Source organism: Lynx canadensis, chromosome B2, assembly GCF_007474595.2.
Source record: "Lynx canadensis isolate LIC74 chromosome B2, mLynCan4.pri.v2, whole genome shotgun sequence".
Lineage (NCBI taxonomy): Eukaryota > Metazoa > Chordata > Mammalia > Carnivora > Felidae > Lynx > Lynx canadensis.
The window spans coordinates 25643753-25671474 of NC_044307.1; the positions used below are offsets into that span (position 1 = coordinate 25643753).

Here is a 27722-nt window from a genome sequence, read left to right on the forward strand (position 1 = left end):
AGTCAGAGAAAGGGAAAAATATTTAACAAAAATTATATGAAAGTCATGTCAGCCTTGGAAATTTATTTATGAATAGTATTTTCACAATGTACTTTGTTCCTATTGAATTTCACACATATTATTTTATCCACAGTATATTTACTCAGTGACGTGCATTTACATTTTATATGAAAGTAAAAAAAGGATATAACTAGATGAACAAATTGTGAAACCATTACAGAAGTAATGAACTAAAACATTACTTAATATTTTGGAGGAGATTAATTTTTAAATGGCTCCATTTATATTTTTATCTAGTTTTTTTAAACCCTCTTATTTTTTAGTGCACAGAATTTAGCTACTTATTCACTGTCACTTGGAAATATTAAGGGCCTAATATCAAACTGGGTTGTAAATACATCGTGATGTTCTCTAACATCATTAGCCTTTCAAGTATTCTGAGATAAAATGAGATAGAATTTAGTTTTAAATTGCCATTGATTTTTCTATTAATTACAAAACCATGCATTATGTGGTGTTCATCCCAGAAGAGTAAGAGTCTTGACTTTTCCCCACTCACCATTCCCCTTTCCCTTTCTTTGGCTCCAGATAACCCAACAAGTTTGGGTATAATTGGATTCCAGTCACCTGGAAAAGCTTGGTTACCATAAATGTTCAGCAGTGCTTTGTTCTTTTTTCTTTGAACAAGTTTACTTTTTATTTATCGTATTACTAGGCTTTCTTTTTTCTAAATTAATTTATTGAAGTATAACTTGCATATAACATTTACCCACTCTAAGTATACAACCCAGCCATGTTTTAGGAAGCTTCATGAGTTGGACAACTACCACCACAGAACAGTGTTTTTTTTTTTTTAACATTTTTATCGCCCCAATAAGATTTTGCTTACAGTTAATCCCTGTTCCTGCTTTCAGACCCAGGCAACTACTAATCTACTTTTTGTGTCTAGATTTGTCTTCTCTGGACATTTCAAACAAATGAAACTATATAGTATGTGGCCTTCATTTCTGGCTTTTTTTGCTTAGTACAATATTTTTGTTTATCCATATTGTAGCAGGGATTGGTACTTCATTCCTTTTTATTATTGAGTAGTATTCCATTTGAATGGATGTATCACATCATCTCTTTCTATTCATTGGACCAGTTTGATGGATATTTGGGTAGCTGCCGATTTTTGGCTGTTGTGAATACTGCTGCTATGAACATTCATGAGCAAAGCCTTGAGTGTGCCTGTTTTCATTTCTCTTGGGTAGATACCCAGAAAAAGAATTGTAAGGTCACATGGGAGATAATTTTTTAAAGAAACTGCTAAACTGTTTTCCAAAACACCTGTACCACTTTACTTTCCCACCAACATGTATGATGAGGGTACTGGGCACTCCAAATCCTTGCTAACATTTACTCTTGTCTGTCTTTTTAATTATAGCTCTTCTAGTGGGTGTAAAATGTTTTCATTGTGATTTTAATTTGCATCTCCTTAATGACTGACTTTGAGCATTTTTTTTGTGTGCTTTGTAACCATTCATTTATATATCTTCTTTGATGAGATGTCTTTCCAATCAGTTGTCCATTTTAAACAATTGGATTGTTATTATATTGTTGATTTGTAAGAGTTTGTTGTATATTCAGGATGCAAGTCCTTTATCAAATGTGTGACTTCACAGTATTTTATCTAGGTCTGTAATTTGTCTTTTCATTTTCCTATGCTGCCTTTTGAAGAGCAAATTTTGAATTTCAATGAAGTGCAACTTATCCATTTTTGCTTTTATGGGTCATTCTCAATGGTGGTTTTTGAAAGGAAGAAAATTCAATAGTTATGTGGATAACAGGGAAGTCTTTTGTTTGCATTTTGGTATTTGTGAAGATTGTTCCACTTTTATGGATACATGTTCAAGAGGCTTTGTTGTTCTGGAAATATTCATAATGCTGTGTACAAATAGAAGTGATAAGCATTATCTAGCCTTGTTTGAATGCCAACCAGAACATAGTCATTGTGTGACTTTGTGTGGCTTTGTGTGGCTTTTCTGATAGTATAGTTTCTTGCTAGTTAATGAAAATGTCCCTTGAAAAGAATTGCAGTTCCCATGACTCTGTGGAATATGGTTTTTCTGAGGTTGGTTTTTTTTTTTTAAGGGTTTATATCTTCAAAATATCAGGGCTATCCAGGAAACGTATCACTGAATCTGCTGATAGCCTTACTGTGAACTTTCTCAAGCATAGGAGTATCTTTAAGAGATTCCAATTATTTTATGGGTATGGACTTAGGGTGCTAAGACTAGGCAGATAGGTCATAATGGACATGCATATATTACCTGGTTTTTTGTCTTGTTTTGTTCTGTTTTGGTGGTCAAGTATTATACCAGGTTGCTTGTCCTCTGTGCTATCAGAAGCTGGAGACAGTATGACATAGCATAAGTGGACTACTGTCATCTAATTTTAGAAGGCAAGTAGCATGGATTATTTTAATTGGTTTTTCTTTTTTATAACAAATAGACACAAGTAAAAAGCTTCCCTCTAGTAATTAATCAACAAATATTCATTCAGTACATATTGTGCATGGAACTATTTACATGTGATGACTTCCAAATTTTTATCTCCAATCTGGACTTCTTCCCTGAAGTCTAGATTTCTATTTCACAACTTATTCAACTTGAATGTCCAATGGACGTATCAAAAACTGAGCTCCTGATTCCTCCCCCCTGCCCACCCAAGAAAAGTTGCTCCCTCTCACATCCTCTTCCATCTCAGTTAATGTCAACTCCCTCCTTCAAATACTCAGCAAAAAATTTGGAAAGTCACCCTTGTCTATATCCTTTTTCTTTCACACCCCAGACCCAATTCATCACAAATTCTAGTGGTTCTAAATGGAATCTGAAATCCTGGATGAGATTCTTGCACAGAAAAGGGACATTAGGGAAAAAAAAAACCCTCATAGACTCTTAGTGAAGTGTGGAGTTTAATATCAGCATTAGTTCACTAATTGTGACCGGTGTAGGTGTTAAAAATAGGGGAAATTGGGTACAGGGCATTAGGAAACTTTCTGTACTATATTTTCACTTTTTACCTTTTCTGTAGATCTAAAACTACTCTAAAATAAAACAACTTATTGAGAAAAAAAAGCAAAGGTGAAGATTTTGTTGTTTTCTGGTTCATTGGAGCCTGTGGCTGGTTTGCTGGGACAGAGGGGATGGAAAATCTGATCCTGTTGTTTGGATGGTCTAGGTGAAAATTACAGTCAAATCAGCAGAAGGCCACATGTGTTGTTTTCTTTGGCAGGAGATTTGTCATTTTATCAGTTTATCACTTTTTCACAATTTATTCTGGGAAAAATTGATAACCTCAAATCTGTTGTCTTTTTATAACCACCTTATTAAATAATCTATCTTTAAAAAATGTCTAATTTTGCTTAGTTACTCCTCCTAAAGGATAGTTCTCCAATCCTAGAAAAACACCTAAGTTTTACTTTATAAAGATTTTGCTATAATTTTTATATGCTACTCAAAATGGAAACATATATTTTTATATTATGGAACACATGGATCTGAATTAAGAATAATAACTTTTTTTCTTTTGGAAAAGTAAGAGAGCACTAGAGGCTGGTGTTGGGGTGAGGAGTGGAGGGATCAGCTAAGCCTCCAAAGAGGTGAAAAGTTTCCAGGTCTTGATGAATTGTGTGATTGTCTGTATTACTAGTTTTGTTTTTTTAAGCAGTCAAGGTTTCAAAAGATCTCTCATATTCTAGTTGTGTATGTTTAAAGTGTCACATGGGCAAACAAAGGTGGCTGTGGGATTCTCACACCCAGAATCTTCTTGGCTGGGAATGAGCACTTAAATCATCATGAGTCTAAAAGGGGCAGAAGAACAGGGCCAAAGGCAAATGCAGCTTGGTAATTCTGAGAGTATTACCGCACTGATGAGAAGAAAAGGTGAAGGTGATATTTCATCCACTGTTCCCAGTACATCCTCTCCTTACCTGACCTCTGAAATGGAGCCATTGGCCTTGAAAAGCCTAGTGTCTAAAATTAATGTTCTTCCCCATCTGACTAAGAAGGCAACAGCTGAGCAACATGACATCAAGGACCATATTAGTTTAAACAGGGGCTCAAAGTGGCATTTGAGAGAGAGGATACTTCCTTTCAGAGTGGACGCTTGTCTTTTCAGAAGACTTATACTGACTGAGAATAAAGACCTTTACCAGAGAACTTTGTAGTCTTTCTGAACTCTGAGAAACTTCCCGTTATCTGCCGGAAATCATACTCTGCACTTGAAGTGGTCCAAACCCTAGGATGTCCTCCTATAAATGGTAATTACTCTATTCTAAAACATTGTTATAACCTCTCACACTTACTTCTATTTCTACATTGCCTTAAATAACAAGTTGTATGTTATTTAGCATTTAATATTTCCAAACTCCATGTATTTAGCATTTAATATTTCTTTGCAAAATTATTATATCTTGGACCTGTTTTCTTTTTAATATGTTAATTTTATGTGGCTTCCTGATCCAATGTGGGTACCATCTGCAATTATATATTATATTTAAGTCATAGTTTGCCTTAGAAATAACTATGTATCTTTCTCCTTATTTTAATGACTTTTGTTTCAGGGCAATTTGAAGGAATGCTACTATTGATCTAGGTAGTATTGAACTCTGGTTGATACTATTCACATTTTAATGTTTGAAGTAAGGTGTTTGTGTAGTGAAGTAGAATTTTGTAGAGCATCTATTTTTAATAATTTGGAACTCAAGGTATGTATGAGTTTTACTATATGAGTTGAGAAAATAAAAAATGAAGTCTTGTGGAGATAAGTGCAGATGATGTTAATTGGAGCAAAAGCTGGAAGCAATTTTCAGAACATCTCCAGCAGGGGGCCTCAGCAGTCAGCAGTGGGGTACCAGCAGTAAATTCAAATCAATCTTTCTCCCCAAGTCCCCCACTATCAAGTGTGTGGACACATACCTAAGTGTAGATCTGTAGTATCAGAGCAGTACTAGGTGAACTACTTAATTTGTAATGAAAGTATTTCAAGGAAAGCACAAGGATTTGAACTTCTTGATAACTAGCAGTTAATGACAATGCAAAGAAAGCTATCTGGATATCTATCTATGTTATCTGCGTGAGAGGGCTGCAAGGAAATTTATTTTTTTTAATTATTTATTTATTTATTTATTTATTTAGGGTCAGGGGGAGGAGCGGAGAGAGAGGGAGAGAGAAAGAGAATCCCAACAGGCTCCTTGCTGTCACCATGCCAGGAGGGGCTCCGTCTCATGAACTGTGAGATCATGACCTGAGCCGAAATCAAGAGTTGGACTTCAACGCTTAACCAACTGAGCCAACCAGGTGCCCCAGGAAATTTCTTTTTTAAAATAAACACCAAACATTTCTGGTGTAGGCAGAGAACAGCTCTGGAAATGGCTCATTTGGTGGAGATCACTCCCCAGAAGGGGACAAAATTCCCAGGGAACACGTGAGAATCCTCCCACAGGAAGAAGCCCTTCCCTCTCAGGGGTGGGCTGCAATACCAATTAACCTCAGTGAAACTTTATATTCTATATTTAACCTGGTCACTTGATATAAATCTTATTTTATGCAATGAGGGAAATATTTAGTCACCCAGTGAAAATGAAGTTTGCTTCTTACTGTTTGCTTCTATAGGAAAAGGTGGGGGAAAATCCTTTTTTTCTTTCTAAGTTCTAGCATTTGAAATTTGATATTAACATTAGCATTTCTCTTCCTAATTTTTGATCTCCTCTCCAGTTTAAATAGAAGGGACTTCAAAATTCTCACTGAAAATTAAAAAAAAAAAAAAAAAAAAAAAAGAAAAAGGGGCGCCTGGGTGGCGCAGTCGGTTAAGCGTCCGACTTCAGCCAGGTCACGATCTCGCAGTCCGGGAGTTCGAGCCCCGCGTCAGGCTCTGGGCTGATGGCTCGGAGCCTGGAGCCTGTTTCTGATGCTGTGTCTCCCTCTCTCTCTGCCCCTCCCCCGTTCATGCTCTGTCTCTCTCTGTCCCAAAAATAAATAAAAAACGTTGAAAAAAAAATTAAAAAAAAAAATTCTCACTGGTCATTTTCCCCAAAAGTCAAATATGTGAATAACTGATGAGAACTTTTGTTTCTCTTCTTTCTTTCTTTCTTTCTTTCTTTCTTTCTTTCTTTCTTTCTTTCTTTCTACAGTCAAGAGGAAGGCACTCTCAAAGCTCATGATTGCGTCTTAATTTACAAATCAGAGACAGAGGGAGATGAAAACCACACTCCAGACAGTAACTTAATCGGTCTCACCACCAAGATGTTAAAAGTGAAGAGGCTGGAAGAAATCAACACATGTTATAACAGTAACAAACTGGAGAAAATGGCCTTTTTCCACTGCATGGAAAAGGTTGAGAAAGTGAAATGTTTTCTGGAAGAAAGTTCTAGTGAACAGGATTCAAGATCTGGAAAGAATGAGGTAATTACGTGCTAATTTCGTCTTGTAAAAAGTATCAGTGCTACTTTATCTATGCTTACATGAATCAGTAACAAATTTTATTTTTGTTACTTGTGTGAAGAATTAACGAACATTTATGGGTAAGAAATTTTCATTTTGTTTCACTGAAGATAATGTGTTGTAGATTATATGACTGAGTTTGGTAAATAGTTGAGAGGCCTTTGAATATGCATCTCTACTAGCTGGATACTCCTCGTTGTGGTTAGTGGCTTTGATATTTTGAAATTGAACTTATGGAAACACATCTTTCTTGAAAAGGATCATTTAAAAGGATTGCTTTGGGCATGAAATTCAGAGAAGCATTATGAGGGGCACAACCACTCTGCAGAAGAAGTTTCTAATTTCCTTAAGACCATGAGCTCCTCACAGTATAGGTGACATAGCTGTTGACAGTGACAGTCAGAGATGGGGACAAGCAAGCCTTCCCTGAAGGTTATGCCTGTGTCCTCATTTGTGCACAATGAGGCTCTGAGCCTGATTTGGGCTGCTTGATCTTTGGTGATCAAGAAGAGGCTGCCTCATCAGAGTAATGGGATGATGTCTGTTGAGGAAGTTACGTGTGATAATGTATATAAAGCATGTAGCACAGTATCTGTCACCATGGTAAGCATTCTAGAAATGCATTCCAGCAACAATCTGCTCTCTACCTTGACTCAGTAATTGCCACTCATGGGTCCATGGAAGTGCAGCTCCTGGCCCAGCATTGGCCTCTCAGCATGTTGTCTGTGTCTTATTCTAGTACATGCAATTGTTCTGAACGTCTGTCGCTTTTCTCTAGACACCACTCTTCAAGGTCGAGACCTTGAATCACTCATACTTGGACTCTTAGTTACTGTCCTGGTAACTAGCACAGAATAGGTCCCCAAAATGTCTGTAGAATGAACAGATCTATAGAGGTGAATTCTGCATTCTGATTGAAGGCTAGGAATGATTATTTTTAAAAACCAGAGCAGGTGATTCTTATTAGGCAGGATTGGGAAACATCCTTCTTTGTTCAGCTACTGTTCTGAAAAGCACTGTTCGAGTAGGAAGGACATTTCTAACTGTGCCATGGACAATGAATAGGGCTGTTAGGTATACAGGGCAGACGAGTCTTTTCATTGTCAGTGAATATGGAATTATAGAATGTGCCAGAGAGAAGAAATGAGTTGGGTTGAAGCTTAGGTTTTCTGAGACCTCCACTTTCCCTATGAGTTAATATCTTGTTCAGTATACACCAAAAAGAAATTTCCGCAAACAAAATTGAAGCCGCATATGAAGAACTTCCTCCTTAGGGCTGTTAAAACACAAATAATTAAACAGAAGCATTCTTTTTTATGCTCATTAATTTTGGTAGGACAGAGAAGACAAAACAATCTTGGATAACTTTGAAATAACCAACTACCGGTAATAGTTTATAAGAAGTTGATTATTTTTTCTAGTACTGTTTTTCTCTGGGTTCTGTGCTATAATTTTTACAGGTAGGAAATATCTTTTTTTTTTTCCAACGTTTATTTATTTTTGGGACAGAGAGAGAGCATGAACAGGGGAGGGGCAGAGAGAGAGGGAGACACAGAATCGGAAACAGGCTCCAGGCTCTGAGCCATCAGCCCAGAGCCCGACGCGGGGCTCGAACTCACGGACCGCGAGATCGTGACCTGGCTGAAGTCGGACGCTTAACCGACTGCGCCACCCAGGCGCCCCTAGGAAATATCTTTAAAGAGTGAGATGGTGCTAAGCTGGAACAGAAACATTGTTAGGAAGAATTGTTTTCATGATAAACTGCTCCAGAATATTAGATATCACATGATTTGAAAATTAAATATTTTAGGATATTTTTGAGGACAAGACTGAGAATGTTGCTTTTCAGAAACCCTAAAAGAACATCTTTCGCACCTATTCTGATATCCCATGTGATGTGGGCCTCCTGGCTTTGCTTCTGCAGTGGATGCTGTTCAGAAGGTGGAAAGGAATGACTGGTTGCTCCCTATGTCCCATTCAGTTTCTTCTTTGTAAGTGGCTGAGAGCCCAGAGATGTCAGCAATAAATTTGCCTGCCTCTCTCTCTTGCCTTGTGGAGGAGGGATGGGATACGAATGGGAGACACAGAGCTCTTCTTCTTTCTGTGGCTGCCAAGGCTGCAGTGTTGGAGGGCTCTGGCTTGCCCAGTCAGTGGGTGCCAGGGTCAGGAGCAGGTTTTGGCAGTGGGTGGGTGGAGAAGGGCATTCGAGCAGCTCAGATGTCTGCAGGTATGTAGACAGAGCTAGATTGACATGTCTCCATCTTCTGCTGCAGCCTCAGTAAATCTTCGCAATAGCAGTCTTTTCTCTCCAGGGACTATATAAAAAATGCCTGTCGTAATTTTCCATAAGTGGAGAAGACCTATTTTCTTTTATCCTTTCTCTTTTTGAGAAGCTTAGCATTGCTGATCATAGTAGAAAACTTCACTGTGGTGCATTAAAAAGAATTCACTCTGAATTTCAGATACTCTAGTGAAGTGGGAGCTTTGTTTTAAAGGCTTGAGATGCAATTTCTTTCTAGAAGAGTCTTTACTCCTTAGTCTAGGTTGGTTAAGCTCAGGTTCATTCTCTTTTCTTGCACTTAACCAGGTTTTTCTATTTCACTTATTTTTCCTCCACTAGACTAATTTTGACTATCTTCTTTCTTTTCCTCTATTTTTTGTTGAAGTTGTTAAGTACCACATCTTCTACTTTTCTACTATGTTTTGTTCACTTTATTTTTCTACTTCCCTTCTTATTCTGTTTTCTAATGACTTTTCTCGTATTATGTTCTAGAGGGTGTTCAAAATCACTTAGATAATGTAGAATTTTAAAAACTTTTATTTGTTTATTTAAAATTTTTTTAATGTTTATTTATTTTTGAGAGAGACAGAGACAGAATGTGAGTGGGTTAGGGGCAGAGAGAGAGGGAGACACAGAATCTGAAGCAGGCTCCAGGCTCTGAGCTGTCAGCACAGAACCCGACGTGGGGCTCGAACTCACCAGCTGTGAGATCATGACCTGAGCTGAAGTTGGACGCTCAACTGACTGAGCCACCCAGACGCCCCTGAATTTTAAAAACTTTTAGCAGATATGCCATAATAAGTCTGTTTAAGTAAAACAAAAAAATGAGTGATGAGCTTACTAGCTATTGTGTATATAACATGAACTCACGAATGATAAATGACTCCCATAACTCTAATTAGTATTATTAGTAATTTGATTATTTGTAATCAAATTTGATTACATATAATTTGATTATATGTAATCAAATTCAAGTTTTCTTCTTTTGTGAGTTCTCTGTTACCCATATAAATAGCCCCTGCTATATTTCCCTAAGATATAATTTACTGTTCAGTGTGTGTGTGTGTGTGTGTGTGTGCGCACACACACACACACACACACACACACAGACTTTATTTGTTTAATAAAAGACAAAAGGGCCCACCAAGCAGAGTTCCACTCTTCCATTTGGTTCTGTCTGTCTCCCTTTGCCTGCCCCTATTTATTGTACACATACCTACTTTTTATGCCTGAGATCATCTATGCTCACATCCTGGTCCTTTGGTTTGCCCCTACCCTCCTGAATAACCCTGGTTCCAATCCTCCATCTGAAAGGCTTTGTCCCAACCAGGAGAGGAAGGCAAAGATGTGGGGGTAGAAAATAAGGATAACCCTAGCAGAGGCAGAATGTTTAAATGCCTGGTGCAAATGCTCCAAAGAACAAACAAAATAAAATGTTTATTGACAGGATGTGAAGAGGATAGAGTGGGTGGGAGCAAAGTGTGGATCTCCCTATTTTGATTGCAGTTGGTGTGCTAAATAGCAGGTGGCATTTCCTGACTAACCACTGTGAAATTATACCATCAGTAGTGTTCATAATGAATTACTTAGATATCAAAATAACATAGCTGAGGGTGGAGGTTTTGTGATTTTTAAGGTTGCATTTCCCCACCCCCATCTCTTTGCTCCTCGCCCGTAAGGGCAGGAGAAAGCTCCTTGGCAGTAGCCCAGCCATCAAGGCAGATGCCAGTTTCTGTGGTGCTAATCGTCCTTGAACTGGGGACAAGAGAATTCGAGTTGGTGTCAACTGTCACCAGCGGGTCTCTCTCTGCCCCTGCACCTGTTTCAGATCTGTCACACAGGTCATCATATTTTTCCTTTTAAAGAGGCAGATTATCTGTTGATCACGTAACTGGAAACACGTATCGCAGGACCCTGCAAGAACCTTCTGCAATTCGGCAACGCCTACTCCTCAGAACAGAGCATGTAATAAGCATGTGCTTGGAAACGTGCTTATGCTAGATCAGGGGAGGGAAGGAACATATAAGCCAAGTGACTTCTATAGCTGCTCCCAGAGAATGGACTTAGCACTTAGAAGAAAAGACATCTGGATTGTAGGTAGTGTGTGCCTTATCTCATCTTCCCTACTCTGGCGTGTGTTCCGGTCCATGATGACACGGGGAGGTCACAGACAGTCTCCTGCTCTTGAGGACACACAGGTAGTAACATCACTTTTAACTACGACAGATTCATTTTGCTGTTCTATTTACTGTTCTATTTCCAACCAGGGAGTGGTGCTTGCCAGAGGAGACGGAATGCATGTCCCGTCTTAATCCTTGCCTGAGACTACTACTGCCTTAGGAGGGGTTGGGATAATAATAGTGGCATGTGGCACATTTCAACATTCCAAACACTTGCCCCAACTTTCGGGGAACCTCAAAGCAGCCATTCCTGGCGCAAATTAAAGTTGGTGATCTATTTTTGTTTTGAGAGCTGAATAATGTCAACATCTCTTCATTACCCTACTATTATATGACTTAATAACGAAAATAAAATAACACAAAAGCAAAACTTCCATCCCCCTCATCATGTCTATGGCAAAACCAGCATCTGAAGAGTGACCACCTCCCCTGGGAGAGCTAGCTAGCACAGTCTATATGCTCTTTCTTTTGAACTGTTGCCCGATAATGCCTTTCACGTGATGCCGCAGCTATTCCAGGAATGGAATTCAGCCAGGAGAATAGTACAATTCTGAAAGAAGAGAAATAATTCAGATTCTAAGGATTTTAGCACTTCCCAAGAGAGGGTATCTGTATCTGGGGAAACAGCTTTTTCCACGGATGTAATTCTTCTGTCAATTAGCATAAGATACGTTATTTTCAATTCAGTGTAAAACAGTTTGGAAGATAATGTAGAAACCAGCCTGAATCATAGGAAGGGGACTTATAGTGGCGTCTCTCAGCTTTGTTTCATTACCATCTACTCCTTTTGCAGAGATTTCAGACTTTTCTCCCCCTGGTGGAACCCTTCCCATGAAATCTGAACCACACAGGTACACTGTTACCTGTTTACATATTATAGGTCAACCTGTTTTATACATAAAAAGAATAAGGTTTTTTTTCGCCCTACCTAAACAACCAATTTTTACTCCCTCATTATGAACGCATGATTTATAGTTAAAAAAAAATGTCTCCAGGGGAGTTGGGCAATATATCCGTATACCTGTATGCAAATGCCTTCTTTATATTTATTTATTCAATAAGAAACCACCAACTCAGTACTCTGTGGGCTTGGAGGATGCAGAGCACCAGGTGTCAGGCTTTCATAATGGCCCTGAGCCTTTTTCCGTGGGACCCTGACACAGTAAGTATTTCCGGGACCATTAAGTTCACTTTCAGAGGAATTGCCAAACTTTGGAATAGTTTATTATCTGATATATCTTAGTTGAGGACAAGGTAAAAGAGATGGGAGAAAGATGGATAGACAGGAATAGACTTTTTTTTTTAAAGTAAGACATCATAAAACATTGTAAGTCTCTTTAGTTCTGACCTAATAGCACTGTTAGGTTTGCGTTTTCAGACTTGGTCACTGTTGTCCAAACATTACTCATTTTTGGCTGCTTAACAGATTCCTATGGGAAATACCATGAGGGCTTTCATCTTCAATATGGAAAAGAATGAGTTATTCACCCAAGCTCTGAGAAAGTAGCCCTCGTAGTATTTCCCAAATGACAAGGTCAATAAGATATATGGGCTAATTGGGAGTGTTATGGGTATGTATTTCAAAGTTTTTGTAACTTTTGAACTGTAAAGAAAATGTCTTTTAAGTCAGATTTTATAATATATCCTCTTACTTTTTTTCTGCATTGCTAATGGTTATTTAGAAATGTGGACAACCTATTGTCTTAGAAATTTCTACAAACACAGAAGTTCTAGAAACTGCCTTTTATAGGGGCATCAGAGAATCCTATTTGTGATGTTAATGTACTCTGCCTCCATTCAGAACATAAAATAGTTGAAAGTTTTTTTTCCAACACATTAGGTACAGATACTTGCCCATGTAAAATTCTGGGTGTCCTGGACCAAACACACAGATGATTCATATTGTTTGTGTCATTTCAGGTTCTCAGAATAATTAAAATTATGATAGTTTTATGTTATTTGGTGTAATATGAGAAAAAAATCTTATTTTCTCTAAAAGTTATAGCAATATAGTAAAAAATATAAATATTGCAAATCAAGTCTATGTTCCTAAGAAAATGCGTAACATATTGATAGAGAAATTCCTAAATATAATTGATCAGAATATGTCCTTATCCATTTATCTAAAACACTATACCTGTAAAAAGCATATTTATCTATTAGTGTTTCCAGGACTTCAGTTTTTCACATACACCTTCATGGGTTTTGCCATATCTGCATACTACTTTAACCCCTATCAATTAATATGTTCACAATATCAAATCATTTAAAATGTTTAGCAAAAATTTTAGAGTGAAATTATGGTTTAGATATTCAGATATACAATAATGCACACAGATAAACTTTAAAAAATGGTTTGTTAGTTTACAACCTTAAATCACCCCAAATCCCTAGCAATGACATGATCCCAAGTCAGTCTCTGGACACCTGGACTCAAGAAGCTATTTCCACATCTTTGCCCTGTGCCACTTTGTACTTTCTACTCTATTTCTCATTTTCTGCCCAGCATGCAGTAACAATAACAAAGACCAGGGAAACTGGTAATGAGTGGACAGCATGGAGAGAAGAGAAATCCAAAGTCTTTCCTTTAGATAGTGGATACACAGAGAATTGGTAATAGGTAAAGTTTATGTAGCATTTTTTCTGTGCTTGGACCCATGTTCTCCACATTGTCAGTCTTGAGATCCCATCAGAAAGCAGAGCTAAGACAAGAGCATGTAGATAGATGGTTTATTTTTGGAATTGACTTCAGCAACTAAGTGTAGGGGCCTGGAGAGTGTGAAATAGATAAGGAAAGAAGACCTAAAAAGTTCACATTGACAAGCTGACCACTGACGGGCTGGATGACCTCAGAGCTGCCCACTGGTAGGACTGGGGCGTGGGGAGCATTGATGCACTGGGCCATCCCCACTGGTCAAGAGCTGTCACATGGGGTGACTAAAATCCTAGCACTTTCAGTTGCACGCACGTAGGTGATTGTTGGTTCTCAGGGGACATCCCACACAATGCTTCAACCTCACTTACAACTTTGACTTCAGGAAAAGTGTCTGATTTGCTAGTCCATTGATTGCGTGGACGTGATTCGTGCTCATTTGGATACCAGCACAATCCTGGCTCTGCCTACTTGAGGGTTCTAATGAGTGCAGGTTATTGTGGTATTTCCATAATGAATGGGACACTACAGACCTGTGCTCTAGTATGGAGTCAGTGTCTCAAAGATTAGGGACCTAGAAACATAGTTCTTAAGGGATCTTGGCAGTCAGCTCATCCAAATCCTTCTTTGAAAGGGGGACTCAAAGTCTAAGTGAGGTAAAATGGACTTGCCCAAGATTCAGTACGTGGAGGGCCAATTCTTTCTTAAAACCAGAATTACCTTCCAACTGTGTTTTCCATGCTGCTCTTTACACATTTTGTTTTATTTGAGACAGCTTTTTTTCAGAGAGGGTGGGCAGCACTTTGCATGGTTGCTGCTAAGGTTCCGTCTTGGCCATTTCCAACGTGGACACAGCACAGCAGCTACCCGGGTCAGCCGGCCCAGAGCAAGGCAGCGTGTCGAGTCCTGCAGGCCTGCCTCGAAGGATGGCTGGCCATCAGCCAGGCCTGCTGGCATCTTGTCTTGGCGCCACCTCTTTCTAGGCAGGAGCATCCTGCTTCTTAATTTTCCAGTGCCTCAGGCTCTCCCTCTATGAACAATTCTCCCAAAGCTTCAGCTCAGGAGCCAGGAATCTGAGCAGCAAGGAGCCCAATTAGAAGACTCAGGTTGTGGGGCACCTGGGTGGCTCAGTCAAGCATTGGACTTTGGCTCAGGTCATGATTTCAGGGTTCGTGGGTTTGAGCCCCATGTCGGGCTTTGTGCTGACAGCTCAGAGCCTGGAGCCTGCTTTGGATTCTGTGTCTCCCTCTCTCTGCCCCACTCCCGCTCATGCTCTGTCTCTCAAAAAGGAATAAATGTGAAAATAATAATAAGAATAATAATAAAGAAGATTCAGGTTGTGACAGAGCAGGTTTAATGCTCCTGTCAGTGGCCAGGTGTCAGGAAATTCTAAAACAAGGCAGTGAGCAAGCTAGAATGAGTGGTGTGTGAGCCCAACCTCTGATTTGTCTACTAGACCTCTAGCTTCTAGAATTGGGCATTCTAAGTGTAAGCAGTGAACAGGGTTGTAAACTTTTCCTGTTGTTCCACTTTATATAAGGTTTAGGGCTTATCTGAACCTAATTGGGGTGAGGGGTGAGTACCAAGATGAATTATAGAGACAAGATGTTAATTTCTAAGTGTTTTTTTTCTTGTGTCCTTAAGAAATGACTCTACTTTGGGGCGCCTGGGTGGCTCAGTCAGTTAAGCATCCGACTTCGGCTCAGGTCATGATCTCATGGTTTGTGAGTTCAAGCCCCACATCGGGCTTTGTGCTGAATGCTTGTTCAGAGCCTGTAGCTTACTTCATATTCTGTGTCTCCTCTCTCTGCCCCTCCTCTGCTCGTGCTCTGTCTCACTCTGTCTCTCAAAAATAAATAAATGTAAAAAAAAATAAAAAAAAAAGAAATGACTCTACCTTCTGTGCAATATACAAGTGTTATAATAGTATTTCCCACATCCAGCCATTCAATTCTAAGTTGAGTTTTGCTCTGCTGTTTTTGGAGTGCCAGCCTGCAGGTATACCACTGGGATTTTTAACTGCAGAGTTCTTATATGTGGGCCATAATAAGCAACTTCTGGCAAGAATTGCTGTCTTCTCAATTCCAGAGCATCTGTCATTCTTGGGGCCCACTTCCAGGTTGGATATCTTTGTCTCTAGCATATATTTGGTCTACAGGATGGTTCCAGATTCTGAAAGGGATTTTGAGCTCCCTTAGACACAAGAAGAGAGGAGGAAATAAGAGCTGAATATTTTATTTGGAGTTTCTGAGTCTCCTAGACTCTGCCAGAGGCCTTTGCATGTCCCTGAATCACTCAAGTCCCTTCAGTTCTCTGGAGAGGGCTTTAGAAAGTGTCTCAGGTGTGGCTTCAGAAAGTGCTCATCCCCCCATTCCAGCCTGTCCCCTAAGGAAGGTCCTAGAAGCCACGGTGCCCAAGGAAGAGAAGCAAGGGGATGGAACACATGATGAGTCTACACTGTTTGGCACTGTCTTTCACTGGAACATCATCCACTAGGCCAGCAGTTCTCAAAGTGAAATTCCTGGGCCTCCCTAGGGTCCCTAAGACTCTTTCAGAGGTCTGCAAGTTCAAAACTATTTTCATAATAACTTGAATATTTGTGCCTTTTTCACTGCATTGACATTTGCACTGATGATGAAAAGGCTGTGGTGGGTAAAAATGCTAGCACCTCAGCACAAAATAAGGCAGTGGCACAAAAGTGTCCCAGTAATCATAGCATTTTTCACCACCAGACACTTGAATTTTTTGTTTTGTTTTGTAAAGAGCCAGTCTTCCTTAAAAATGTACTTGATGAAACAGGAATGTAAATGTATTTAATCAGCCTGTATCAAAGTCATTTAGATCTTCGTGCGTATATACTGTTTTACTTTACTCAATAAAGAATTGCTGAGGGGCGCCTGGGTGGCTCAGTTGGTTAAGCGTCCGACTTCAGCTCACGTCACGATCTCGCGGTCCATGAGTTCGAGCCCCGCGTCGGGCTCTGGGCTGATGGCTCAGAGCCTGGAGCCTGCTTCCGATTCTGTGTCTCCCTCTCTCTCTGCCCCTTCCCCGTTCATGCTCCGTCTCTCTCTGTCTCAAAAATAAATAAACGTTAAAAAAATTAAAAAAAAAAAGAATCACTGAGTTTCTACTGCATGAAGACACCCTGTTGATTCTGTGGGGACTGTCCCCAAATCGTTGCAGGATATGGTTCTGGTTTGGAGGGAAGATACCTGAAACTCAAAGACACACATAGCTTCACTTACTGATGGTTGATGGTATCAAAAAGAGGCAGAAACTGATGAAACAAGATCATTCATAAGATATGCATTTAGGTTGCAAAGGGCTCTTTTCTGTTCAGTCTGAACTCCACATATTAGAGATATTAGGATCTTCCTTAGACCACTTGGAAATCTCTAGCTATTTGGAAATTTAAACATGAATGGTGACCTGTGTTAGGTCTTACTTTCTTCCCAACCTTCTAGAATAGGTATGTTGAATTAATATGATAACATAGGTAAGTTTCTCCATTCTTTTTAAAAATATTTTTAAATGTCTATTTATTTTTGAGAGAGTGTGAGTGGGGGAGAGGCAGAGATAGAGGGAGGCACAGAATCCAAGGCAGGATCCAGTCTCTGAGCTGTCAGCACAGAGCCCGATGTGGGGCTTGAACTCATGCACTGCAAAATCATGACCTGAGTTGAAACCGGATGCTTAACAGACCAAGCCACCCAGGCGCCCCTAGTTTCTCCATTCTTAAGGCTGTGTTTGCATTTGCCAATTTAGGATTTATACTTTAACTTGGGTCTATTTATTTACTTACTTATTTTATTTAACAAGTATGAAAGTGGCCCTTACATGTGTGCCAGACCCTGTTCTAAGCTGTTTACAAATAAATAAGGACTCATTTAAGGCTTATAGGCACTACCCTGTTTGGCTGTATGGATAATAATAATGAGTGCTACCATTTATGTTATGTTTATTGTGTCCCAGGCACTGTGTTAAGCACTTGTCATAGAGCATCTCAGTTAAATCTCAGTGGCCCAATGGATTTAGTATAATTGTTACCTCTGTTTTAGAGAAAAGTAAATTGAGGCTTAATGACGTCAGGTACTTGCCCAAAGTTATGCAACTATATACCATGATATCCCGTGGATGGGTTAGCTTTCCCAATAATATGAAAAGGAAAATTATATTTGTAGAAAATTTAACTGGAATTAATTTTTAAAAAATTAAACATGAAGTATTTGAAAACAAATGGTCTCTGATGAATTTTCTAAGGGCAGTTTGTATTATCTTCACATTATCTGAAATATAGTTCACATTTGATGACTGTTTTGCTTGTTCTATTTATGCAAACACAGTCAGACTTGATGGATAAAAAACGATCCACTTTCTTTTGCATGAGTCAGGCTTTTTTTCTGGAACTGTGATGTAACAGTGGCCTCCAGTGGAGAGAAGTTGCAAAAGTCACTGCGGCAGTGCAGTGACGTTAACAGCACTTGAGGCTAATCCTTCTGATCCTATGATCAGAAGAAACTGTCTTGTGGCTGCAGTCAGCCATTGTCAGGCGTTGGTTCATGAACACAGTGGAAGCTGGGAGAGAGAATACATTGGAAGTATTATTCTCTCAAACATATAGTAAGGTTGGAAAATCATAAACTAAATTAGCTTACTTTATTGTAAGAATATAGTACATAATATACAAAATATGTGTTAATTGGCTGTTTATATTATTGGTAAGGCTTCTGGTCAACTGTAGTCTATTGGTAGTTAATTTTTTGTAGAGTTAAAAGTTATATGTGGATTTTCAGTTGTCAGGGCATCAGCAGCCCCAACCCCACATTGTTCTAGGGTCAACTGTATTTGACATACAGAAGGATTTAGTAACATGGGCTTACTAGGACATGAGCGAAGACAGAGCCCATTTATTTGATTGGACACATTACTCAGTATGCCACAGGAGACAGGCAATGTGTGACTCCGTCAAGCCTGACACAGATACAATTTACAAAGATTTACAAACTCTCAAATTACAACAAGTACTATCACCCCTATGACAAAAGGGGCAGGAGAGACTCTACTGGTGTGCTGTCCAGCACCCTTGTCTCTTGATACTTCAAATGGTGAGTGACTATAACTGTCTTACCTAGCTGTCCGATACCACAGGACAAGCTGCATTCTCCACCTGTCCAGTCTTCAACCCTGAGACCATCCCTGGTCCCAAGCTCAGAAGGCCACACAGTTTACGAACAGAGCTGTATATTACAGTGAAGTTATTGGGGGGATAAAGGGGATAAAGGGAAGAATGGAAAGTCACCAGGAACAATATCTAACTCTTAATCTTGTGCACCAGAAGGTAATGACTTCTAATTGAAGCCTATCAATCTATTTCCAATCATTCTATTTTAATACTGTGTTTGCATGATCATATCATCTTCTGTGGGCTTATTAGTATTATTCCCCAACACATAATGTTGGAAATTCTCAGATGCACCTACAGTATTAAAGGCTCTGAGCAGTCCCTTGTTAAAACAACAAAACCATTTTAACCAGGCACATGGGACGCATTCAATAAATGTTAGGTCATATCTGAAACATTAGCATTCTAATTTATCCTAAGAGCTTTCAAAATTGATCTGACCACTGAACTCTTCTGTTTCCTGACTCACGTTCATGTTTTAGGGTGCCCTAAGATGTACCTTGGGGAATACTGGTTTAGAGACAATTCATTATTGACTCTGGTATCAAATAGGCCCCGATTCAAATCCCTGTGGGACCCCTTACCAGCTGTGTGACCGTAGTTATTTAACCTGAATCTCTGTCCTTGGTTCATCAAAATGGGTCGGAATGCCAACCTTGCAGAATAATTGGGAGGATTAAATTAGCTAATCTGTTAGCAAATGGTTTGGTGCCTGGCACAGAGATGTGGCCTCCATATTTAATATCTGTTCCCACTTCTTTATTTTCACCACACCTTGCCTCATTCTTTCTCTTCTATGCCTTTTGAAATCCTTCGTGTCCTTCAAGGTTAGATTCAAATCCTCCCACAATTGATTCTTATCTGACATCTTGCTTCCTCCCCACCCCCACCAAGTATGCACTGACTACATCACAACCTGTGCCATTTGTGTGGATATTTTTGGTGTCTTTTCTGGCAATAATTATTTCATAGGTTGGGTCTCTGCTTGTAAAAAAGCTGGGGCTCCTTGCCTGTGGGGATCATTCCTTAGATTTCTTTGTATCCTTCATAGCAACTGTGTGATGCACGTCCATTTTCATTTGTGCTCTAGTTATTACCAACACATTTTAGGAACAATTTCATATTTTAAGCCTTAGAAGTGAAGATAATTATTAATATCCTTATTTCAAATATTTAAACAAAGTAATGAGTAGAGTCAACCTCCAAATTGCAGAATATTTGGAATAATATTGGTGTTGGACATTTTCTCAAAAAGATCTAAGAGGATGTGTTTGAATGGAATTTTAATCATTTCTAGACTGGCAGAACCAATTTTGAGAGGTCAGCATGATCTGATGTACTGCAGCATTCTTCATTACCCACAGATCAGAATGTCTGAGATAAGAGAATACCAGGAGTTCTGGTGCTTGCTGCCTCCTTCTGGAGAAGAAGGCTATCTGCCACCTCTTTCTCTCAAGTTGAAAGTGTCTATCAACTTGTACTCTGAAATTGTTCTAATAAAATTGGGTGAAAATTGTGTATAATTATATCCAAGGGACATTTCATAGATTCTGAAGCCCATTTTGGAATTAATTATCCAAAAAAGTTAATTTGAATATAGTTTTTAAAATAAATTAAAAATATTTTTTAACGCTTATTTATTTTTGAGAGGCAGAGAGAGACAGAGCAAGAATAGAGGAGGGGAAGTGAGAGAGGGAGACACAGAAGCCAAAGCAGGCTCCATGCTCTGAACTGTCAGCACAGAGCCGGACTCAGGGCTCAAACCCACGAACTGTGAGATTATGACCTGACTTAACCGACTGAGCCACCTAGGCGCCCGTGAATATAGTTTTTATTTTTATTGTTTTCATTTATTTTATATATTCTAACCTTTGACAGTTGTGCTATTTTATGTCTGATGAAGATAGTCATTCACCACAAACCAGAATCTTATTACCTAAAACGTGATCCATGACTCATCAGCATCTCCAGGGAACTTGTTAGGATGCAGACTGTTAGAGCCAACTTGCACCTACTGAATAGGAATCTCCATTTTACTAAGGTCTCTGGATGCACATGCACATACACATCAAAGTTTGAGAAGCACTAGAATATTCGTTACCTCCTGCAATTGAAAAATGAAGGGTTAATTAAAGTTTACTGTAAAAAATTGCTGAAATAAACATTTACTATTGCACTTATGAGTATATGTTTACCTAGGTAGCAGATATGTATGTTACATATGCATACATGCATATCTATTCAGGACACATGTGTATATGTGTGTATCCTCCAAGGGGTCTCTCCGGCTGTTTCTTGGGAACCAGGCAATATCCTTTCCTGAACATCTTAAGAGCATATTTTCCTTGATAAAATAAATATGTCTAATAATAGTTCTTTCCATTTGATTTCCCAGGCAGACAAAACACAAAACTTGCACTCTGTCCAGTGAGATTAGCTGGGTGAGAGAGCATGTGAAGTGCCAGGCATGGTCTGCCTTCCCTGTGAAGGTCACATTGGTCCTCTCAGAGACGGGTGTGGACATCAAGTTCCTTGCCCATTTGAGAGGTTGTAGCCCTCTGATGAGACTCTGCGTCATGGAAATTCCTTAGTCTGCTCTTGTCGGCAAAGCAGCAGGCAGTATAATTGAAAGCCACATATGTGCTGAGTAAAGGACTAATCCGTGAGAATCTATCTGATAACTGAGTTACTTCTGCAGGTGCTTTCTAGCACGTAACCATGAGCACGTGTGGTGTGGAGTGACTGGATCCATCCCCTTCTGCTGTTGCCAGTTTTAGGATAGCTTACGGTTCAGAAGCTCTCAGGGTCAAGTGAAAAGGTCATTGGTATCTGGAGTTTGTCGGTCCATCTGGGCTTTGCCATTCATGTTAGATAAGTGACCTTGACTCTGAGCATGTTATGTAACTCTCTGATATTTGTTTATCTGGGATGACAACCACTGTTTGAAGGCAGCATTTCTCTAACTCTTTTGAAGATGGGAATCACCTAGGATTCTTGGTGAATGGACAGATGCCTAGCCCCCCTAAAACTATTGGGCCAGAATCTCCATGAGTGGAGCTTGGGAATCTGTGTTTCTAATAACCCTCCAGGGGATTCTTGTAAGAAGTGTGGTTAGCACTGTTCTAGGGAAGCCATTTGATTAATATCCAGCTCACTTCCCTTCTTTAATTCCTAAATTTGTTTATATCAGGAAATGCCAAGTGGCAACAAAGAAGGTGATGTTGTGTCATTGCTGTGGGTTGGTTAGACCATAAAAAGATACTAAACTTTGAAATATCTAGAGATGCCTGGGTGGCTCAGTGGGTTGAGCATCTGACTCTTGATTTTGGCTTTGATCATGATCCCAGGGTTGTGGGATTGAGCCCTGTATTGGGCTCCATGCTGAGTGTGGAGCCTGTTTAAGATTCTCTCTCTCTCTTCTTCTGCCCCTCCCCCCAACTCATGCTCACTCTATCTAAAGATGAAATAAAAAAAAGAAATATCTAGCTTGAGTACTCATCATCCCTACCTCTTAAGTTAGTGTTGTGACCACTTGAGTTTCCATTTCTATAGAATAAGCTGGAAATTATACATACAGTTGATTTTTGCTCTGAATCAATGTTACATAAATGTCAGCTGATATTATTGAGTTTCTTGACCCCTCTGTTGCTTGTTAAGTCTCTCAGGTATCTTGGTCTCTGGGGATTATGAATTCATGGAAAATATATATATAATTTACATATGTATTACCATTCCACCATAACTCTTATGTCTTTATATTAGTCACATCAAGACTAAGATAAAAAATATTTTGTAGGATTAAAAATTTGGTTCTCTCATATCCAGTGAGAGAAGAGAGAAGTCTGGCTTCTTCACAGTTTGGTAGAAGATGCAATAGGTAGTTAAGGTAGCAAAAGAGGATTCATTCAGGATAAAATGAACAGATTAAAAATAATGTGAAAAGAAGAAAGATATAATAAAAGGTTTAAAGAAGAATTGAGAATCGTTTTGCATGATGTGCAAGCTGGTAGAGGGACCTGTCCCTGTCTAAATAATTATAATAAAGCAAGCCTTCTTTGAATGTACTTGAGACACTGAATGAAATTCAACCCCAGGGTTATTAGCCCTAAACATATCCACAAATAGATCAAGAGAGCAGTTGGGGACAGAGGGTCAAGGAAGGTTGCATGTGAAAGAATGTTTGGGAGGAACAGCCAAGGTCAGGTGGAGTGAAGCTCAAACCTTCTTCAGTGTGAGGTCACTCTCAGCAGAAATAAAGCACCAGTGCAGTCCCTTTGGCCATTCCTGCAAAACCCTCTAGATTTTCAGTTTTAAGGCATTAGCAGTAAAGGTTCCACCCACCTCCCAGAATGTTGATTCCACCTCTTCCCAAAGCTCCAGCAGCTTCAGGGTTCACTCCACATGGCCTGGCACAGAACAGCATTCCTAGGGTCACTGTGGAGCTGTCCAATAAACTCTGTCAAGACCAGAGTCCAGCTCAGATGGATTCTGGCTGTGTGTGGGCCCACGTGGGAACTACTGTCACCAGAAATGTAAGGAAATGTACCGTTCTGCTCAGGCCAACTGGAAAAGATTTATGAAATGCTTCCCAAGTGCCCAGATACCTGCTAGGATCTATAGAGGAGGCCAAAGAAATGGGATTTACAGTACCCATCATGATTAGCTGTTGGACCTCTATCAATTCCTGTAGCTTGCTGAGTAGGTATTTGAAATATGGGGTTAATAATATTGCTCTCATGCTGGCTGCCATGCAGAATATGTAGGGACTGTGTATGAAACACTTAGCACTATGCCTGATATGTGAGTACTCACTAAGTGGTAGCTAATGTTAATGTTGTTGTTACTGTTACTGTAGAAGCTGATCATTTAGTTGGGGTTGAAATGTCTGATTATATGAATCAGGAAGAAAACAAGATTGGGAAATCCATGCATGGTGCTTGGGGACTGTAATTCTCCAAGTGGAGCCAGCAGGCTGGTCTAGGCTGACCTCTTGCTGGATGAACCTGCAGGGGGCTGTTGTTTAGGGCTTTCTCTCCCCTCACTTGGGTTTGTGCAGAGATGGAGTCACCCACAGGCCATGGGTCAGATTCCCTGTTGACAAGCTCACTACCACGTGGAAGGGACCATGTCATGGCAATGTATTGTTATGATTACCCTCCCCTTGCTGTCACTTTCTCTACTTTACCAATCCCCCTTAAAACTCCAACTCAGTAGCTGAATCTCCAAGTCCTTTTGGAATGAAAACAGATAAAATAGGCCTATGAAACTGGAATCACAGAGCTTGGAGTTTATTCATTTTGCCAGTCTTCACTGGGCACCCCAATGGGTGGGTGTTGGGCAGGTGATGGAGAGTGTAGCTATATGGTGAGTAAAAGAAAGTCTCCCCTCCACTCCCACAATCTCACAGGGAAGTCAGGCCATTAAAAAGAGTGCTGAGGGTGGAGAGAAGCACAGATGGGGGATTTTACCTAATCTGTAGGTAATTCATGAAGGTCTCTTTGAGCGTGTGGTGCTTTTCAGTTTGCACCTGTAGGATAAGCAAGCATACATAGAGCAGGGCAGCACACAGGAGGTGGTCAATAAAGGTGAATTAAAGAAGGAGGCATAGCAGAAAGAGTTGGAGGGGAAAGGCTGAGTGCCCTTCCAGACCTGCCTAACCAAGATCTTAGAGTAGAACCTCTTAGCTGGCTTGAGTGGAGATACCAGAGGGTAGCCTGTTTCCATCCATTTGACAAGTCTGATTTCCTGCTAATATCCCTACCATTATTTTGTCACCCCTAAAAGTTAATTCTGGCAGTTCCAGGGCTCATTCCTGGGACTTCTTAGAAATGAAATTATACTTGGTGCCATTTCCCTTCCTTCTGAAATTACTATTGCTATATTTTTAGTATGTTTTAGAGGAGTAAAAAGCATTACTTACCTCTAGTTTTCCATATAACCACTTCTGATGACTACCCCTTTTAAATGCTTTTTTTTTCCAGGCTATCCAGTCTGAATTAACTTTTCTTTAAGAAAAGGTCTTTCGTGGTTTATAAATTTTAATGTAAGATGCTAACTGCCAGGATATTTTTGGACCACAACCAGGGATTTAACCAGCCTCCCTTAACAGATGAAACGAGGCAAGCCTGCACTGCACCTGGACACAGTGGCTCTTTCATCGTTCACTTTCAAAGTCATGACACCTCCTGGTTTTAACCTCAGGACGTCAAGAATTTTCTTTTAAAACCTGTTTCCTGGAAATAGGTCTTTGCTGTGCTAATGGATAATTTTTCACTTCATATTTTTTTAAGGTGCATAAATTCTATTTTTTTCCTCTTGCAAATAAAAAAAACAGGGTATGGAGGGGCATGGTAAGAGTCTCCTCTGTCTTAAATAGTACAGGCCATCCCTGTCCTGGATTTTTAAATATTTCATTAGCAACAAGGGATTCTTACACTGCCCTATTCATTCCCTGCTCCTCCTCAGACACTGGACTGATTATTTTGATTAAAAGTGCTGAGTAAGAGAATGTGGACTGAAAATTAGGCTCTTAAGCAAACGCCAGAGCCTTTAACCACATAAGGACTTGCTCCTGTGGCTATTTGGAGTCCTTTATTCAATGTTGCAACTAAGCAAAACTGGGTTTTTGAGACTTGCCTCCTATCCATGTTTTCTCCTTCTTTCTACCCCTATGCTGGGCAATTCTCCTCAAACAGGCAGTCACTCCAAGCTGGAAAAGTACCTGTGTGCAAAATTTTAACAAGTGTTCCCTCTAGGGCAGTAGATTTGCAGGAACATTCTTCTATGTGCCCCTTGAGCTGACATCTTGGTCATGTGACCTCACTTATGAGAGAAGAAAAAGGCATCTCTTCCTTAGGCTCAGCCAAGGGAACACACTGGCTTTCAGTCCATTTGCCTCCTCCAAGGGCAACTTTGTTCGGTGTGTGAACCACTCACTGAACGTGGATGTCTTGCTGGAATGTAGAACCTGTTCTTAGTCTGCTGTCCATTCATTCTTGTTGAACTGCTAAGAGTTCATTCTTGAGAATCTAAATCATGCATTTGCAAAAGCTTAGTGGGTTTCCTGGTAAGGCAGTACTTTAGGGAGAAGAAAAGTTAGCATTTGCCAAATGCATCTCCATCTGGATGGAGGTAAAAAGTTGTCTTGGGCCCAGTGGTCCTGCTGGGAGAATTGCTTGAGTAACCCCTTCTGGGTTATGTAAATAATAAAAAAAAAATCACAGAAACCACTGCCTCTAGGATAGGTTTCAACGAGTTCCTTTGTAGTCGGTCAAAAACTTCTCTCCCAATGGTCTTGGTGGGTAAATGCTGAGAAATGTCCTTGAGGAGGAGCCTCCTAGAAAGAAACAAAATGAGACCTTTGCTTTTCTCACCAAAGTTATTAAAACACATCTGATGACCTGAAATCTCCAGTCTGGAAATTATCCAAGGAGGCCGAAAGAGAACCTCTCCTTGAGGGGGTCTGGCCCACTGCTGTAGGCAGAGGCTGGGGTAGGGTTGCCAAATAAAGTTCAGGCCCCCAGTGAAATTTGAATTTCAGATAAACAATGCATCATTTTTAGTATAAGTATGTTCATGCGATATTTGAGACATACTTATACCCCAAAGTTACTCATTGCTTATCTGAAATTCAAATTTCTCTGGGCTTCCTGTACTTTTATTTGCACAGTCATGGGGTGTGGCCCGTAAGTAAGGCTACACATGATGTGCTTTGTGACTGTGGCTGTGAACAGAAGGCCCTGGAGCCTGGAGAGCCCAGGTGTGAGGGCAGTTGGTGGACTGGACCACAGGAGGGTGTGGGGGCACCGAGGACCCATTGCTTGAAGGCACCAATGGGGGACCAGCAATGACTTGATTGTCATGCTGGGCACTGTACTAGCCCAATGGGGAGGCAGCTACAGAAGGCAGAGGGGCAGTAACCTGCAACTATGTGCACTGCGAATGTTCTCCATTTCTCTCTCATTGGAACTGGGTGTGTATGGGCGGAGGAAGCCAGAGAGTCTACTGATTGGAAGGTGGGGGCTCAACTAATTGAAGATCAAGAAAATACAGGTGTGAGAGGGGAAAGGTACAAACCTCCCACTGTACAGAAAAGAGTAAGATTTCATTGCACCACCTGTGTCTTACCTACGAAAAACAACCTTGAAACAAATAGGAAGAAACAAAGCATGTTGCAGCAGGATTTGCCCCCCACTGTCTGATGCCACTTGCTAGGACTTTGTGTTTTGAACTGTGGCACTTGGGTAACTTTTAAAAATAGAGGTATCAGCTCTGCTAATTACTACCCAAGTTGCCTTGGAGTCATGACTTAACTTTTCTGTGCCTCAGTTTACTTGTGTGTGGAATGGAAGAAAAATGAACATTTAAAAGGTTGAGGTGGCTTGAACAAGGGCAGTGTCAGGCCATTGTTGAGTCCTCAGTAAATGCTGGATAATAATAATAGCAACAACAACAACAAGGACAAAAAAGGAGAAGAAGATATGAAGCAACCAGGTCACTTTTTTTTTTTTAATTTCTGAGCTCTATCCCAGACATGTGAAATCAAAATTTCTGACCCTTATGTTTAAGAATCTAGTGATTCTTAGGTATTCTAAAGTTTTAGAAACACTGACTTTTGTTTTCTATGAAAAAATGCCTGTCCTTGGGGGGCTTCCCACCTACTTATAGTGTAGGTTGTGTCCCTGAGACTCTGAAGGAGAAGAGGAACTTTCTAGTGCCTCCCCACCAGCTCTAGGGCAGCCTCTTTCCCTGACATGCTCCCCACTCTTCTCAATTTCCATTTTTACCCCAAAAGGGCTTCCCGGTGTCTTGCTCCTTCTTTGTGTCTAGACTCTTGGAGTAGTAGAATACAAAGTTTTTGTGTTTGAGGCAGAACACTGGATCTACTGTATTTTGTTTTAAAGAGTAGCAGCAATTGCCTTTGATTTAGTTAATGGGGCCA

General features: G+C 40.0%; 1 protein-coding gene and 1 long non-coding RNA gene across 4 annotated transcripts in view; both read left to right on the forward strand.

Moving 5' to 3' along the window:
* The first annotated feature begins 4096 nt into the window (after nucleotides 1-4096).
* MYLK4 (myosin light chain kinase family member 4) overlaps nucleotides 4097-27722 on the forward strand; it is an 88127-nt gene continuing 64501 nt past the window's right edge. For all 3 annotated transcript variants that reach the window (XM_030314961.1, XM_030314963.1, XM_030314964.1), the window contains exons 1-2: nucleotides 4097-4303; nucleotides 6176-6446. In XM_030314961.1, the coding sequence (XP_030170821.1) occupies nucleotides 4287-4303; nucleotides 6176-6446 (288 nt within the window). In that variant the 5' untranslated portion in view covers nucleotides 4097-4286. The remainder of the gene's footprint in view (nucleotides 4304-6175; nucleotides 6447-27722) is intronic.
* Nucleotides 15334-16663, forward strand: LOC115513662. Its single transcript, XR_003968781.1, has 3 exons — nucleotides 15334-15374; nucleotides 15990-15993; nucleotides 16606-16663. It is a non-coding gene; the product is annotated as an uncharacterized LOC115513662 (long non-coding RNA).